The following is a 17,440-nucleotide window of genomic DNA, read 5'->3' on the forward strand; positions in this document are numbered from 1 at the left end:
GACCAACTCCGCCTCCAACCTCCTGCTCCTTCATAAATGGACGGTCATATACCAGGGGAGTTATTTATCACACTGGCTCAGCAGCTTCTCCCTAATGTCCTACATGATCCTGGGGCGGCTTCTGAGGGAAAAAGGAAAGAGATAAAGCAGATTCTCCTGTGTGTGCAGTGGATGCAGCCAGTCTCCAGCCTCCATGTCCTGAACTACTCACAACTAGACTAGATGGAGCATACACAAAGATACAATGGTAACAATGCCAGGTTAGACAGGTGAGCAATGCTATTTGCTTCTGCTGCTAGTTTATTTTTTTTTACCTCTAACTGGAGTTACCCTTTAAACCGATGTGATTCTTGCTCTGCATTTATGTTGTGCATTGTTGCTTTCCTGGCTGGTAATTCACAGTAGACAGCTATGTAGCAGCAGCTAGCCCTCCTATATCTCAGTATATTGCCGTTCTCTCCATTCCCTTATACATTCCCTCTACATTTCCCTCCGTCATTTTTTTCCTAACCCATTTCTGAAGCCGTCCATGTCAACCTGCAGTCTGAAGTCTGAGCGGCTTCCATTAAGCAGCTGTCATACAGCCAGCAGAGTAATTACCTGTAAAAGCAATTTGTTTGGTAAATTAAATGCTAAATAACAAAGCAAGTCTATGTGTTTGACTACTGGGGTATATGAAAATGGTGAATACATATTATATGCTGAACTGCATTATAAGCACATTAGGGGCAAAGGGTATCCGGAAAAACACCGCTCAATGATAACATTATTTTCATTGTCACTAGGAGTCCTAACTGCATACTGTATACTGAGAGCTGTATGAACCTCTATGTAGTAACTATATAAGCAAGGTGAACATTGTCCTATTATATAAATAATGTGTGCCTTATCCCGTCAAGTATGTTGTACGAAAGTCGAAATTAAATTAATTGTGACAAATATCGATATCTGTGTAAACAATACCTTTTAGGCCATGTTCATACATAGTGTGAACATCGGCTGTTGTTTGACCAAGTCATACAACGCCTAATGTCGGAGATGTTCACCTGGCAGATACTGTAGTATCATGAATATCACATTGTTTGAATTGGAATGTGGGCACGTTCGGGTGTGCCCGCACTCCAATTAGCTATAGGGCACAATGTAAAATACGTCCAAGAGCCATACTTTACACTGTGAGTACAGGCTATCTTGTTTGACTGCTGTTCACTTAATAGCGGCCGCACAAAAAAGACCTGTCACAAATTTTGTGCGGCTGGAGAGAACTACGAACGTAGTATACACAGTGTGTATACACTACGGCCGTGATTCTATACACTATAATGTGATCGTTCACTGTACTCAAACAATGGCTGTTGTTTAATGTGAAACTACAGTGTGTGAATGTGTCCTTACATTGCATTTATACTTTGTGCATCTACCTGCAATTTTTAGGGAATTCTGGCCTTCTGTGTCATGGGTAGCTATGTAGGTAGAAGCTGATGTGTGAGCCTGTGACTCTTTTTGGGCAAGTCCTCATGACTGCATAAAAGGAAGGGGAACTAACAGCAGGTTGGACACACGAGGTGCTGAGGATGAAGGTATGTCTCTTACCTTTATCCTTGGCACCATTCTTTTACTGTTTGTAGTGTAATCCTGTGTCTGTTAAGCCCATTCGGAGTCCCTACTGCTTCAAACAGCCTTACCAGACACAGAAATTCACTACAAACAGCATGAAAATGGCGCTGAGGATGAATATGAGACATACCTTCATCCTCAGCACCCTGTTTGCACTAGTGACTAGGTTAGTCAAACCTTCTGATAGTTCCCCTTTAAGTGAGTAACAGCTGAACACTAGTGACGAGTAAACTTACCAAATATTTGGGTCCATCCGTTCAGACTAACCGAAACATTTGGTAAGTTCACTTATCACTTGTGATCTCTGAATGAAGCTGTAGCTCAGTTTTGGGCGGCAGCCAGGAGCCCTAAGCTCCTGGGGGGGAGGAGGGCATGGCAGAAGTCAAGTATACCATGAGCAAAGGCCATATTACATGGCATAATTTTCTGGGGAAAACAACACACAGACAGCGAGTGAGGAGAATCGGACAGACAAAAGCAGTAGGTTCAACCAACTTTAATCTGAGATGTATGGCAACCCAGCACAGAAATGCAGTACAATGACTAATACTTAATGGAACAGCTATCCTGGGAAATAACTACAGTATCTTCTAGTCAGGGGTTACAGAAACGCAAAGCCAGGAGGTTAGAGAATCTACGGTCATGATTAGAGATAAGAGGGTCGTCCAAACCCAAACACTTGGCATTTGGCTACCCATGGCTGAAAAAGTTGGATGCAGCCCTAAGGGTACCTGGTAGACTTGTACGCAGCCATAGGCCATAGGCTGTATCCATGTTTTCCAGGACTCCCTAGGGCTGCATCCAACTTCTCCAGACACCGGTAATCAAATTCTCCACGCTCGTGTTTGGATGAATCAGAATTTTCCTCGAGGCTCACAGATCTTTAGTTACAATTCCAGATACACTCAGAGAAGGGTTTTTCAGATGTTCTCTCTCTCACAAAGGCAACCTAGTAAGTGTAAAGCAAAAAGACTTGGAGAATGAAGAAAGAACCTGATTGGATTAAGCTTAAATATACTATTACTATATCTTGATATTTTTTTAGAACAATAAAAACCAGGCTCAGGAACCCGGGGCACTCCAGCTGTTAATAAACAAAAACTCCCAGCATGCTCAGCCTACGCTTGTTATAAGCCAATATAGAGCCAGTTTTTCCCGCTGTTTGTTGCTCACATGCATGCACCCGTACTCTTTGATTTAATTTGTATTTACAATTGAATGTGATTTCAAGCAGCAGGCAGCTCTCTTAAAAGATCGATAATGTATTATTGATGTGTCTACGTTTTATTTCTAAGATATTAATATAGCCCATGTATCACCGTATGCATTCCGCATTCTGGGACATAAGTTGATTAGAAGGAAATACAAATATCTGTGACAGTTCTTCATGAAAGTTACAGAAATTACTAATAATCTGCATTCATGTCGCTTTTTCATGGGAAACAGAAACCCTGCGGTTCTGCAACTAGTCATACGCCCTGCCTGGAAAGTTTATGGAAACGACACGCTATCGTCTAGTCGAGGAAACACTCCCAATCGTTGTGCAGGGCAAAGGTGTCCACGGTGGGGGGAGAATACTCTCATTTGTCACTGATCGAGTCTTTTATGACGGCATTAGGATTATTTGCGGTACATCCCTTTATGATGTACACAGGAGGAAAAGAGAAAAACAACTAAAAAAAACATCAAAATGAAGAAGAACATGGGAATATTCTTACATATAAATGCATGAATATTCACGGCTTACTATATTGCAGATCTGTGCTCGTTTAAAAAAAAAATGTATCTTCACGTATACAAAGACCTTCTATACAAAGACTTCATGCGAGAAATCGAGTCCAAGGTGTTAAGTAGCTAAGTATAGGCCCCCTAGATATGCACATAACCCTTCCATCATAGTCATAGTTACTGATAGTAACTGATCAGAGCAGGAAAGCACTCTCAGTTACTGATAAGATGATATGGAGGTCTCTTCCATTGTTCTGATCAGGGTAGGGTTAAGAAGATGCGTGCCATACAACTCCTCTTCCCCAAGGGAATTGTCACACCAGTTGGCTTCCAGCAGGATTTCTGAGACTTGCAGTATTCAATGATGCTCTTCTATACCCAAAACCGCAGGGGGCAGGCAACCTGAGCTGTAGCTCTCTCAGTTTCATGAATGACTAAGGCCCGGCCAGAAGCCCAACAGGTCCTACAATACAACTGGACACTTGAACAATTTATCTGTACTTTCTTTGGATTATATCTCTCTAAGATACTGGCTAGAAGACCTAGGTGGTTCTGAATGATTTGCTAAGTCTGTTGCTCCAAGTGTAAGGTTCTTTAAGCCAAGACTTGAGAGGGAAGAGCCTGGCCGATCACATCCTCAAACCCCACCTAAAGCTAGACCCCCGGCCCCCCACCCCACCCCCACTACAAAACGCAATACTCTTTCTCAGACTTGGGAGCTCCTTGGCTCTGCCCAATCACCTGTCAATTTCTAGGGTTTTCGTCAATACAAAATAACCACTAGGTGACAGCAGCATTCTCAATATATAAAGACATGAACATACAGTACATTGTCAATGCAGATAACAAATAAATTGGATAAGGTGCAAATGTATTGAGGTACATAACCTAATAGTGCAAAACATGAGAGTACCACATGCTAGCTGATATATTTAAAATAATTTATATCCTTGTTCAAAGCAGGGGCATTGTATTTTAAGAATTGGATAAAAAAACATGTCTGCTCTCTTCCAGAAAAAGTGACACTCTTGTCCTCAGTTTGGGTGTGGTATTGCAACACAGTTCCATTGAAGTAAATGTAATTGTAATACCACACACAACCTTAGAATAGGTGAAGAAAGCAGCTACGTTTTTCTAATGCTGGATAACCCCTTTAAGATTTTGTCCACCATGTTGATTTTTTTTTTTTACTTCCTTTGCAGTGATAAATTCTCAGGACGTGGGCACTTTAAATATATAAAAGCTACAGGAGCGATAACTTATGGACTCCCTACAAGTAAAATTACACATTCATTTCCATCAAATTCTTCAAGGACAACAATGATTAAAGAACGGTCATCATGGAACCCCTTTAAGTTTCATCAAACGCCTTCAGTTCTGAGAAACCCAAGAAATGTTTACGTCATCGGCAACATCAGTAGCAGCTCTCTTTCTAAGCTTCACTTTTGTGAGCTTTGAATTCTAGATTTTAAAGCTCTTCACAAAGATTTTGAAACCTACGTGTTTGATCTGTCCCACAAAGGTTATCATCTTTTCCATCATGTCTGCCACAAGCAACACATCCATCTTATCAGTGAAGTCAGCGGCTCCCCTGGTGGAGGTCATTAGTTGTTGAGCATATTCAAGGACCTTGGTGTCATTTACCGGCTCCTAAACGCAGATAATCACAAAGTGAAGTTACTAAAGGAAATCTATAATCTGCTTACATGTACAACCTATCTGACCTAAAATAGAAGTCGACACATTATAAGAGTCCTATAGGGCTTTGTGCTATTTAATCACTTAAGGATTTGAATAATGAAACAGCACATACAGCAATAACATCAGAGCTCTGTAGCAAGCATGAGGAACCTTTATGCTCTCCAGCTGTTGCAAAACTACAATTCCCATCATGCCTGGACAGCCAAAGCTTTAACAACAGCTGGAGGGAAGAAGATTCCCCATGATTGCTTTAGAAGAACAGAATAGTAGAGCAATACTATTGGTAGGCGTAACAAAAAATGACCATAAAATTCACTAAGGCCCCATTCACGTTGTACTTTTTTACCTCTTCATGTTCTGTATGTAACTTCCTTCCCTAGTTCTCTTGATCCTAAGCCTATGGCTGTATCCATGTTTTCCAGGACTCCCTAGGGATGAATCCAACTTCTTCAGCAACTGGGTAATCAAATGCCAAGACTTCCAGGTTTGGACAAACTCGAGCATGCTCAAGATTCACTCATCTCTTATTACGACCTCTACCTTGCTGGTCGCACATGCTCAGTTGCAGCACAATATGAATGAGGAGAATTGGAATACAGGTGGAGGAGGACAGCCTGAAGTAGAGGTCAGCAATGTATGATAGAAATTCTACTCTGCCACCTACATAAACTACTGTTGAAGCCTTGTCTACTCTTGCTATGTTAGAGCTAAGTCCAAGCTGCACCATTGTCACTTGTATACAGTATATACATTTTGAAGGTAATCATAGGAAGCAGCAGTGTAACAAAAAAAGATAATTATACTTGTTTAATATTTAGGAAAGGTGCTAGGCCACAACCACACAACGTCTTTTTTTGGCTTTATGACTGCCTTTTTTTGGACAGCCATCATTTTTGTGACCCAATATTGTCAATTTTTTCAAAATTACATCAAACAGGTCATGGCCTTACACTGTTGTTTTGTCTGTAATATCCTTGCAGCCTTCTTTCCAAGTTTTTCACCCCAACTCCACAACGATCCACAAAGTAGGTTCAGTAGAACTAGAATGAGTCTAGGTTTTAAAACAGTTATCCGGACTAAAGGCCTTATTACACAAAGCGATTATCGTTCGATTTAGCCGATTATCGACTGTTACAGCCAACAAATGCTTGGTGTAATAGCTAGTGTTAAAAGGTAGAAGTCAACCGACATGCACAATGTTGGCTGATCCTTGTTTGTCAACATGTTGAAAAAAATTACAACGATAACGATGGTCTGCTGTCAGTCACTCCGTCTAACAGGAGCAGCAGCAGTAGACGCAATCTCTTATGGGCTCCCTGGACAATCTAAAGATCGTCCTGGGAGTCCCTCCTGTGGCTCCCAGTGCCCTACCCCCCCATGATCTTACCGGCGTATGTAATAGCGCCAGCAGCGAGCGGGGAACAAGGATCAAGTGATTGCTGATCTGACAGATCAGCCCATGTAAAAAGGGCCTTAAAGAGAACATGTCTGCTGGGATGATGGCGCGAGCCTGCCCAGCCCCCCCGGTGGAGCCCCGGATACTTACCCTTTCCTGCAAGTCCTGCTCCTGGACCCGATCCTGAGATGGAGATCTCGCCGTCGGAAGCAGTGTGGGCAGTAAGCAGAGATGAGTCCGATGCCCATAGAGAATGACTGCTCCGGCGCTGTCCGGGGACCGGATCCAGGAGCAGGACTTGCAGGAAAGGGGAGGTATCCGGGGCTCCACCGGGGGAGTCGGGCGGGCTCTGCACCGTCCTCCCAGGTGACAGGTTCCCTTTAAGAAAAACAGCTCCACTCTTGTCCTCAGATTGGGTGTGGTATTGGAGCTTAATTTCACTGAGGTGAATGGAACTTAATTTTTTGCAAGAAAGTAGGTGTGTTTTTCTTATCCTTTAAATGCGGAGAACAAACCGTGAAACATGGGTACAATGCAGTCATTCATTTGACTCCTACAGCTCGGTTAAGATAGGTGGAAATCCAAGTCATACTATTCATTTTTTCCTCCGATTTTCCCATTCTATGCTATATTACTTTCGAACACGATTGTTTCGATTATATAATCCAAACTATACATATCAAAGGGATGCGTACACACCCATTATGTAGGTCAGAAGGCAAGTATAACGCAGAGCTATCTTTTGTCCTTTATATTTCAGCTTACAGTTGTACAGGCATGTTCGTCACTAGCTGGTCTCTTTCCAGAGACCTTCTGACATGTCACAGAGACCTATCAGGAACCTATATCGACAGTGATCTAGACACAGAGACCCTTTTACTGTTCCAGCTATAATGAAGAAGTGGAGGTATTCTGCAGAGCGCTGTGCCCCTTCATTTTCCATCAGCTTCTCTCGGCTCCATTTGGTATTGTTGAAAACAGACCGTAGAATACATTACAATTGATAAAACATCTTAACCTTTGTGAACGAAGACGAGAATAGCTCTACTTTGCTGAAGTGGCATTGTCACCCACGGACTGCATCTGCTGTTACTAAGCTGCCATCTGAACGTACCTGAAAGACTAATGAATCATAGCAATGGTAACCTTTCTCTTATGGTCCAAAAAGATGACAGATCCCTGGAGATTTTGCTATGATATAAGTAAGCTCCTGGGAACAAATATCTCTGCTGGAGTTTAATGATAGACTTCATTGGTGACAAACTACTGTGTAGAATAGGGGTCTCCAACCTCTGTAGGTAGTGAGGAATCCTATTAAATTTATGGTCTAGCGATACAGCTTCTACCCTAGCATTTAAATTCCAGTCATATGGTTTTTACCCTAGTACTATCTTCTACTAATATATTTCAGGTTCATAATAGTCTTGGAAGCTGCAAACAGCTGGAGAGCCACAGTCAGGGGCCCCAAGAACCACTTATGGCTCCGGTTAGGGACTTGAAAAATCTATTGCTTATTCGCTTACACAATACAACATTAGGCTATGTCCACACCATGGAAATTAGGGGGTCATTTAGGGGGTTGCATAACTATGATCTGAGTTATCTCTGATTCCAGGTGCTGATGGTGAGTGAAAGGTATAGCCACTACTACCGATTACTTTGGGGTGAGTTTAGCTCCTGGGCTTGCACAATACTACCTTCCTGACATTACGATTAGAGATGAGCGAACCGGGTTCAGGTTCGAGTCCATCCGAACTCGAACGATCGGCATTTGATTAGCTGGGGCTGCTGAAGTTGGATAAAGCTCTAAGATTGTCTGGAAAACATGGATACAGCCAATGACTATATCCATGTTTTCCACATAGTCTTAGGGCTTTATCCAACTTCAGCAGCCACCGCTAATCAAATGCAGAAAGATCGGGTTCGGAGCATGCTCGAGGTTCGCTCATCTCTAATTACCATGTATTTGTTGTGAAGTGGGTAATACTCTTTTGCCATACGATTAGCTAGGGTACACTAGGATTGTGCCATTTCAATGAAACCTTTCCCAAAAAATGTATACATTAAGGCCGGCTTCACACATAACGTATCCCCATTACGCTGCAAGTTCCCAAGTTCCCATTGACTCTAAACAGGATGACATACTCGCAACGGGATTGCCATCCTACTGTGAGTATGTCAAAGTCAGCGGCATAAACCTCCGTGGCCCGGGTACATACTTTACCGGGTCCCTTCTTCAGGGTCTCCCGCTGTCTCCCAGCGATCAGCCAATCAGTGTGCTGTGGCTGGGCTGTGAGGATGTCATCCCATTTAGAGTCAATGGGCAGGTATCCGCAGCGGATATGTTACATGTGAACCCAGCCTAAAACCTTTCTGAGACCACCTGAAATCACTCTTCCAGAGTCTTCTCACACATAGTCTGGTCTTTCATTGACACTAGAATGAATACTTATTCATTGCCGGCAGCGACATTTTCATTGAATTCATTAAATAGTCTAGATAACATGTGCAGTGACGCTGAACTCATAGCCCTCCAGCTATTGCAAAACTACCATTACCGTCATACCTGGGCAGCCAATGCTATGGCGGAGCATGATGGTAATTGTAGTTTTGCAAGAACCGGAGAAGCATAGGTATGACACCTCTGCCACATTGTATTCTTCCCCATCTATAAAATCTTTTTTTTTTTTTTTTTTTTTTTTTTTTTTAAGAATTCCAATTCCAATTTAGTGATAATAATCCACTCACAATATGAATTATTCATTGGGGGAGAGAAGTAATCACTGTGACACACTCAATGATTGGTAAGGAATATTTACCAGGCTGAAGGCATGGAGTTGTCTTGTCACTTCATGTAAGAAGGGACAGGTGGAGTAGTCTTCTTCTGCCCAGAGTCCAGATCTGTCACACTTACGCCAGGCTCTTGGTTCTCCTGCTGCATCGGAGTAGAGCAATGCGCTGAGAGAAAACTGTCTGCAGGCGTGAAATACTGTCATTCCAGCTATGGTTCTAGGCCATCTAGGAATAAAATCAATTATTTAAATAAAAAAAGCTATATAACAAAAAATTATCTAGTTTACTATAAGCTAAGAGACAGAATAAGCAGTGCTGTATATAAAATAGAGAAGGCCCTATATCAAAATCACAACTGGCTAATGACAACCATAATAGTGCTAAGGTGTTCCATCCGAACATCTGATTCTCCCCACCTTCCTTTATAGAATTGGTTTCTTCTCTTTCCAATGCCTTGTAGCAGTCTTGTGGTCTGCCACCCATGCAAAAATCTTTAAGGGGAATTTACTAAGGCCGGCATTTTTTTCATCAGTCTTAAAGGAGAAGTGTGGCGTTTTCTAAAATTCAGCATCTTGCAGGGGAGGGGGGAAATTGATCACAATTACTAACGTACCTTTCCCCGTGCCTGTGGTGAGGACGTGGTGGGACCCTTGCCAGAAGTCACTTTCCCCCAGGTTGTGATGATGTCACAAACCGGGGGAAAAGGCCTGTTTCGGCTTCTGAACTGGCCGCTCAGCCAGTCCATCAGCTGTGTTGTGACGTGGACACCCCGAAGATTCCAAAGCCCAGCGGGGGTCCCGCAGCCAGTCTTGGTGCTTACCAAGGGCATGAGGAGAGGTAAGTTAATAAATGTGATCAAATTCCCTCCTCTCCCCTGCAGGATGGCGGGTTTTAGAAAACCAGTGTACTCAGTGTACTGAGTTTATCAAGAGGTACAAGCTTCCTCATAAATCCAGGGACTCCTGAGGCTGCCCCCCGCCCCTTTGTGACAAGCCCAACCCAACATGCAAGCACGGTATAGTTTGGTAGAAACAGTACAAAAATTTTGCCCCATTTTTGTTGACCTATACAAAAACTATTTTAGTAGCTGTTCATGATGAGTACAACTCATTTTGACACTTCCTACTGACAGCAAATGTCACATTCAAAAAGTGTCGGCCTCTTTGATTTGTTGTGTGTGCCTCTTTATTTTAAATATGAAAGTATTTGAGTACAATAAACAGATCCCTCTCGGTTGCCATGTGTACTGAGAGTTCACTGGCTTGCAATTTCCATCAGGTTAATTCTTCCACATCATGACTAGTGTTCACAGAAAGATACATGTAGGAAAACCAATGGGAAAGTCAGGGCCTGGGTGTAACACAGTTTCGCATTGACTCTATTAAAAAAAAAAAAAAAAAACTAGAAAATTCTAAGTCGGCCAAGGGGAAATTTTCTTTCTCTCTACTAAATTCCCTAATTTTACAACCCCTGAGCGTGCCCATTTTTAGATTTAGGCAGAACCTTCTAACACTCTGGGGCAGGGGTGGTGAACTTTTCCATGTCGAGGGCCAGTTGGGCAGTTAGTAGTGTGGGTTTGCAGCACCCCGAACAAAGCAAATTATTGTTCCCCTAGTGCCTCTGCTATTGTAGTTAACCCCCAGTGATGCCCCTTGTAGTCTAGTTAACCCCCAAGTCATTCCCCTTATCGTCTAGTTATCCCCCTCAGTGATGCCTCTAGTAGGCCTAGTTAACCCCCCCTCCCGCCAGTGATGTCCCTGGTAGCCTAGTTAACCCCCCCCCCAGTCATGTCCCTGGTAGCCTAGTTAGCCCCCCCAGTGATGTCCCTGTTAACCCCCCAGTGATGCCTCTGGTAGGCCTAGTTACCCCCCCCCCCCCCAGTGATGTCCCTGGTGTCAAAAACCAAGGGATATTCACAGCTCCTTAAAAAGTATATTCGTTTTTATTGGTACAACTTAAAAATAAACAGAAAACATTAAAACCGCGCGGTTTTAATGTTTTCTGTTTATTTTTAAGTTGTACCAATAAAAACGAATATACTTTTTAAGGAGCTGTGAATATCCCTTGGTTTTTGATACTATTCATACGGGTGACGGCCCGCAACATTTTTTCACGCGCTCCTGGCTCCTGGGGAACTGCATGATACTGTAACCACGTACTGCCATAAGGGTGAGCTGAAGTCTCCTTCCTTTGCCATATATTTAGATGTCCCTGGTGGCCTAGTTAACCCCCAGTGCCTGTCCTAAATAAAAAAATATACATCCCACTCACCTTTCCTCCGCTTCCACGCTGCCCAGGTCCTCTTCTCTCTCCTCTAACCTGTGCCGTTCTCCTCCTGCAGGCGGCGCGCGATTAAATAACGTCATAAAGCGCAGCCCACAGGAGAAGCAAGACGTGCGCCGCTCTGGTGGGGAAGGTGATGGCACTCAGAGCATCCTCCATTATCTGGCAGCCATCACAGACACAGGAAGATGCTGTGTATGCCGGCTCCTGCCCCACCAGAGCGCCGAACGGGAGGGCCGCATCGGGAGGTCTCAGGTTCCCCACCTAGGGACTTATATTAAAGTGATAATGTCACCCCCCTTCCTCTCACTTTATTTCATCAGTGGACAGTGTCACTTAGATGGAGCTTCACCACAGTTGGGCCTCATCTTCCTGCTGGGCAAAGAGCCCAAGTGCCATGAGGTCCCACATAGGTGACATTGTCCACTGATGAAATAAAGAGATTTTAGAGAAAACAAAGACACAAACAAGTGTTATACAGGTATATATAGAATGTGTAGCATCTAAGCTTCTGAATGGTGCAGAGTACCACACATAGAGTAAGGAGGGGGGTGACAATATCACTTTAAGTAACAATATGCATTTACCCACTTACCACCAGATAAAACATTACATTATTATACAAACAATCTTTATACAAATATGACCTTTCTTAACTTAAAGTGACTCTGTACCCACAATCTGATCCCCCCAAACTGCTTGTACCGTCAGATAGCTGCTTTTAACACAAGATCTGTCCTGGGGTCCATTCGGCAGGTGATGCAGTTAATGTAATAAAAAACAACTTTTAAACTGGCAGCCCCGTGCCCAACGGCTGGGGCTTAGATTGTGTATGCATTAGGCTGGCACAACCTCTCTGTCCTTCCTCCCCGCCCTCCTCATCATTAGGAATGCTCCAGGCAGCTGTGTCAGCACGGCACATGGGTTGGATCGTTAAGTAGCTGTGTAGTTTTCACTGCAGAGGAATAGGAAAAATGGTGAAGAGGGTGGGGAGGAGGGGTGTGCTAGCCTAATGTATACACAAACTAAGCCACAGCCAAAGGGCACGGGGCTGCCAGTTTAAAAGTTGTTTTTTTATGACAATAACTGCATCACCTGCCGAACGGACCACAGGACAAATCTTGGATTAAAAGCAGCTATCTGAAGGTACAAGCGGTTTGGGGGGGACAGATTGTGGGTACAGAGTCACTTTAACTCTGACCTTAACAGATCCTGAGAGGTATGGCGTGAGAATCCAGCTCTTTACTCTAGCATATATATAACAAGCTATATATGTTGAGTTGGTCCATGGATATTTATTCTTATGCAAATAAAGCCTTTTGAGAGATCTGATAGAATGTACTGTATAGTGTTAGTTTATTGAGAAATGAAACCTGTCAGCATAAAATGCTACCTAATCAGCATCATGTTTTAGAGCAGAAGAAGCTGAGTAAATTGACATATATCTTTATGGAAAATGATTCAGTATAACTTGTAATTTATTGATTGAAATCTCTGATGTTTCCAGGCTAAAGAGTCCAGTCCATTGAGTGACACCGCCCACCAGACTCCTTAACACAGAATGATCAGGGATTTAAATAAATCAATAAATTACAAGTTATACTTAATCTTTTTCCACAAAGATATATATCAATTTGCTCAGCTCTTCCTGCTCTATAACATGATGTTGATAGATTAGAGAGCGGTGTCTTGGTGACAGGTTTCCTTTAAGGGTTGTCTCACAAAAATAAATATTTGTACCTCCATGGAGTTAAAAAAAAAAAACTATACTCAACTTCCTGATTCCTCAACACATTCATCCTGAGCCAGCCATATTGGCGAAAAGCAGGAGGCATGGCTCAGCTAGGACCTGCTGGGAATGGAGGTGGAGGGATCGCTGGACAACCCTGTTAACTAAATTATAGATAAGAGGTGTGGACACATCTGTATGCCTGTCACTGTAGCTTGGAAGATGGTAACATACAATTATACAGGTTATAAGAATGCTGAGGGCAAGGGGACCTAATTTATTTTCAGGATTTCTAAAAATGAGTACAATTGGCTCTTTAACATCAAGATCATCTTTTATGATGATGATCTGTAATGGGCAGAAAGAAAGGATAGCCAGACATAATGGTGAACTTTTCCAGTCTTTATAGTGAAACATTTTGCCATTCAGTGGAAGCATCCCGGTGTCCAAAAAGTGTTTGTCCTTACATTTGTTTGTCAGAATAACCTTTAGCACTAATGTCAAACAGACGGAAAACTGCCCTTTACCTGCCCGGAGTACATAATAAATTGCTGAGCACTGCGGACAGAAGATCAAAGATTTCAAACAATGGTATATACAAATGATGGATTACAGACTTTATTCCTTAAATTTTCTAAACATCTCCACTCTTACTACAAGAATTTCAAGGATGCCAGCCACATCTAAAAAGTTATTGTTATAGTTGGAGAGGCCTTTTAATAGTTCTTTGCTGCATTTTTGGCAGTTTTACAACTTAGGCCGTTGCAGCCCCCTGATGAAGCCATGGTGAAACGTGTTAGGCTATATTCATATGTTCCGTAGTGCTGTCCATAGCCACAGACCCGTAGCTACGGACAACACTACAGAAGTTCAATTTTTTTTATTTTTTTTTAAGTTTTTTTTTTTTTATTTTTTATTATATTGCTATACTCTTTAGGAAACTATTATTATTGTACGTGCATTGTGTTGATAATATATGTGTCTATGTATAGCATTTGTAGTATCCATTTTGTACTTTATGTTTTTCTGCATACTTTTTGTGTGTATGACTCTGTGCTAGTGTTGAGTGAGCACTAAAATGCTTGAGTGCTCCTATGAAAACAATGGGAGACTTGAGCATTTAACCAGGGGCCCCCCCCCCCCCCCCGGCAGAGCGGAGGGTACCTGGTTAACCTATAGTGACAGTCGGGCCCCAAGATGGTTAAGTAAACCCCCTCTGTGCCAGACTGTGTTTTGTGGGGGGTGTTTATACTTACTTCCAGGGTCTCCCGTCGTGAGGTTTCTGTCTTCGGCTCCTTCTTTGCAATGAGCCAATTAGCGGTTGAGGCGAGAAACTGCTGCAGTTGCTGTTTGGCGGAGCGAAGACCACTCAGCCAATCAGCAGCTGCAGCGGTGTCCCGGTGATTGGCTGAGCGCACCTATTGTCGGAGCAGACTGAGCTCAGCAGCCTTTCAATAAGTTTTGTTTTTTACTAACAAGCAACTGAGCATGCTAAGGTACTCACTCAAGTATCCAGCACTCTCGAGGAGTATTATACTTGGACAAGCATGCATGCTCAACACTACTCTGTACCTTTCATATGCCTTTTATTATTTTTTAGAGATGTGATTTTTTTCTTGCACAAATCAGTCCACAAGTGATGACAAATTACATGCTGAGTTTGTAAACAAATTTTTGGCTGTTTTCCAGTAGGTTTTACCCAATATATTGACTGAAACCCTTTAGGAAAATAGCCCCGAACAATTGACAAAATTTAATTTAAATTCTGCTACATGTAAATTTTTGTGTTGGAAAATTTCACCAACACGTGGAAAAAAAATGTGTAAATTGTTTTCTCTTCAAAGCTAAAATCCACAGCACTACAGCAAAGTGTGAATTTAATCTATGTCTACCGTATGATTAAAAAGACTTTATTCACATCTTCCTTGTGACTCATGGAAGATCACAAAAACCATAGTCTGGACATTATTATTTTTGGTTCTACAAAAACATTTGCATCAAAATTGTTGAACTCTTTAAACAATAAATTTTTGTAAGACTGGTCCCACGATCATAAGGTCAGCACAGCTGATTACATTAGCTATAACTCATGAAGGAACCTTGTGGACAGTGTTAAAGGGGTATTCCACTCAGGTAAATTGTTAAATCATAACCCCTCCTGGAGACTAACAAAATGGTTCCATCCTTTTTATCATCTTTTAGTCTCCTTTCCCTAGTTCTGAGCTGCTGCTTTGTGCTGAAGACACAGAAAACTGTGGGTGAGCTGTTCTTTCTACCTTCCCCTCCCTTCTGATTCGGCTCAAGTAAACAGTTGCCCAGCTGGCTGGTTCGGCATTCTGAAATGCCCAGTAGGTTAATCACAGTTTGGCCCCAAGTAGCTTGACCAGGCATTACAAAGTACAGAATTGTTGACATAAGCTGTCTTGGAAGGGAGGGGGAGGAGACAGAGTGAACAGCTCACACACAGTTTTCTGGGTCTTCCGCACTAAGCAGCAAACACAGAACTGGGGGAATAAGACTGAAAAGGTAATAACTAGTATGGAACGAATTGTTAGTCTCCAGGAGGGGGGATGATTAGACATGCATTTTACCTGAGTGGAATACCCCTTTAAATTCCCCTAAAGTGCCACCACAGGACAAATGAAGTATTACATGGTGACCGTTTAATGTATTTAAGAAGAAGAAAATATGCAGGTTTTTAAGAGACAGACAATCTTTATAGCTGCTTTCTGAACTCACTGGCAGTTTCACGTCTATTAATTCAGATTCTTAATAAAGTATGTGATAGTGGGTTTTAAAGGGGTTATCCAGCACTACAAAAACATGGCCACTTTTCCCCCTCTCTTGTCTCCAGTTCAGGTGGGGTTTGCAATTAAGCTTCATTTACTTCAATGGAACTGAGTTTGAAACCTCACCCAATCTGGCCATGTTTTTGTAGTGCTGGATAACCCCTTTAAGAACCTGAAAACCTAAAAGAGTAGTTTGAAGCTCCCAGACTCCTAATCACAATTTATAACATGGCCCTTCACCACCACCATCAGGTGTCCTCCTATGGAGTAGTGGTACTTTGGGTCCCACCCAACACCAACGCTGCTTGACACTGCAACCTCCATAGCTATGACCCTGGCTCAACCCTCTTAACTCAAAACAAGAAGCCTGCTACTAGAAGAGACACTCAGTGATTTTCTGACACTGTTTTTAAGCACTAATCCTATTTGAAAGTGCAGTCTACTCAACTATTCTCCTAAACTAACAGTGGAAGCCATGATTAAAATATTCATTAGTTGTTGCTGGGAGGCGATTTCCCCTTTTCATGTATAATTCCACCTATCTAACAATACATACACAAGAACTCTACTGTCAAAACAATTTGATGTCTACTTTTGAAGTGGATGGAAGACTTTGTTTTGGCACCCGCTATCTTCTTGTCTATGAATTTGACATAAGATCAAAAACCTGGAGACCTCTTCAATAAGAAATTATTACTCTGCAGAGCATCATGGCGAGAATGCCTTAGAAACAACTTCTCGCACAAATAATATATTTATAGGGTTTAAAGTCTTCCAGCCATTTACAACGTGTTCCCTTTCAAGCGCAGAATAATCCACAGACTCAGCAATGGTCTTTTGATATACACTTTAAAATACATTTTCTTCAACTTTTCTGGAAGTCGATCAATAAGGTTCAGAACATCTTCTTCTTAAATTTATTTCCAATGACAAATTGCTCTTGGCATTAATTTGAAGCTAAATTAAAGAATTTATAAATCTACTGACTATTGGGAAGAAACATAATGTATGGTGTTACAAAGAAGCAATAAATCTCAGAAACTTCAACTCTTCATAAAACTTGTAAAAATATTCATATGTCTATATACAGTATAAGTACATATACAGTATAATGGCTAACCACCTGCATGCACGTGCATCAAGAACTTTAATGGGCATTGCTGTTATAACTTTCAAAAACGAAATTTACAGTAGATGTGATACAAAGTTTGCAATTTACAATCATGATTTTTTAATTTATTTTTTTTTAGTTATCATGCTATAAAACAAAGCTATACCTATCCAGGTCTAGTCTCCTGAAGGTAGCTTTATCGTCTTGTGCTGGTCGAAAAAAAGAGACTAAACACAGAGAAGGCAGTCATTTGAATGATGGACGCATTAACTCATGACTCTGTACAGGCTGGG

General features: G+C 42.0%; 1 protein-coding gene across 3 annotated transcripts in view; it reads right to left on the bottom strand.

Moving 5' to 3' along the window:
* Nucleotides 1–17,440, bottom strand: part of ADGRA1 (adhesion G protein-coupled receptor A1) — a 396,447-nt gene that overhangs the window by 350,224 nt on the left and 28,783 nt on the right. For 2 of the 3 annotated variants that reach the window (XM_069980135.1, XM_069980133.1), the window contains exons 6-7: nucleotides 9,262–9,460; nucleotides 4,846–4,995 (exon numbers count right to left, since the gene is read on the bottom strand). In XM_069980135.1, coding sequence (XP_069836236.1) covers nucleotides 4,846–4,995; nucleotides 9,262–9,460 — 349 coding nt within the window. The remainder of the gene's footprint in view (nucleotides 1–4,845; nucleotides 4,996–9,261; nucleotides 9,461–17,440) is intronic. The other variant, XM_069980134.1, reaches the window with a different exon arrangement.

The sequence above is a fragment of the Dendropsophus ebraccatus genome, chromosome 8, assembly GCF_027789765.1.
Source record: "Dendropsophus ebraccatus isolate aDenEbr1 chromosome 8, aDenEbr1.pat, whole genome shotgun sequence".
NCBI lineage: Eukaryota > Metazoa > Chordata > Amphibia > Anura > Hylidae > Dendropsophus > Dendropsophus ebraccatus.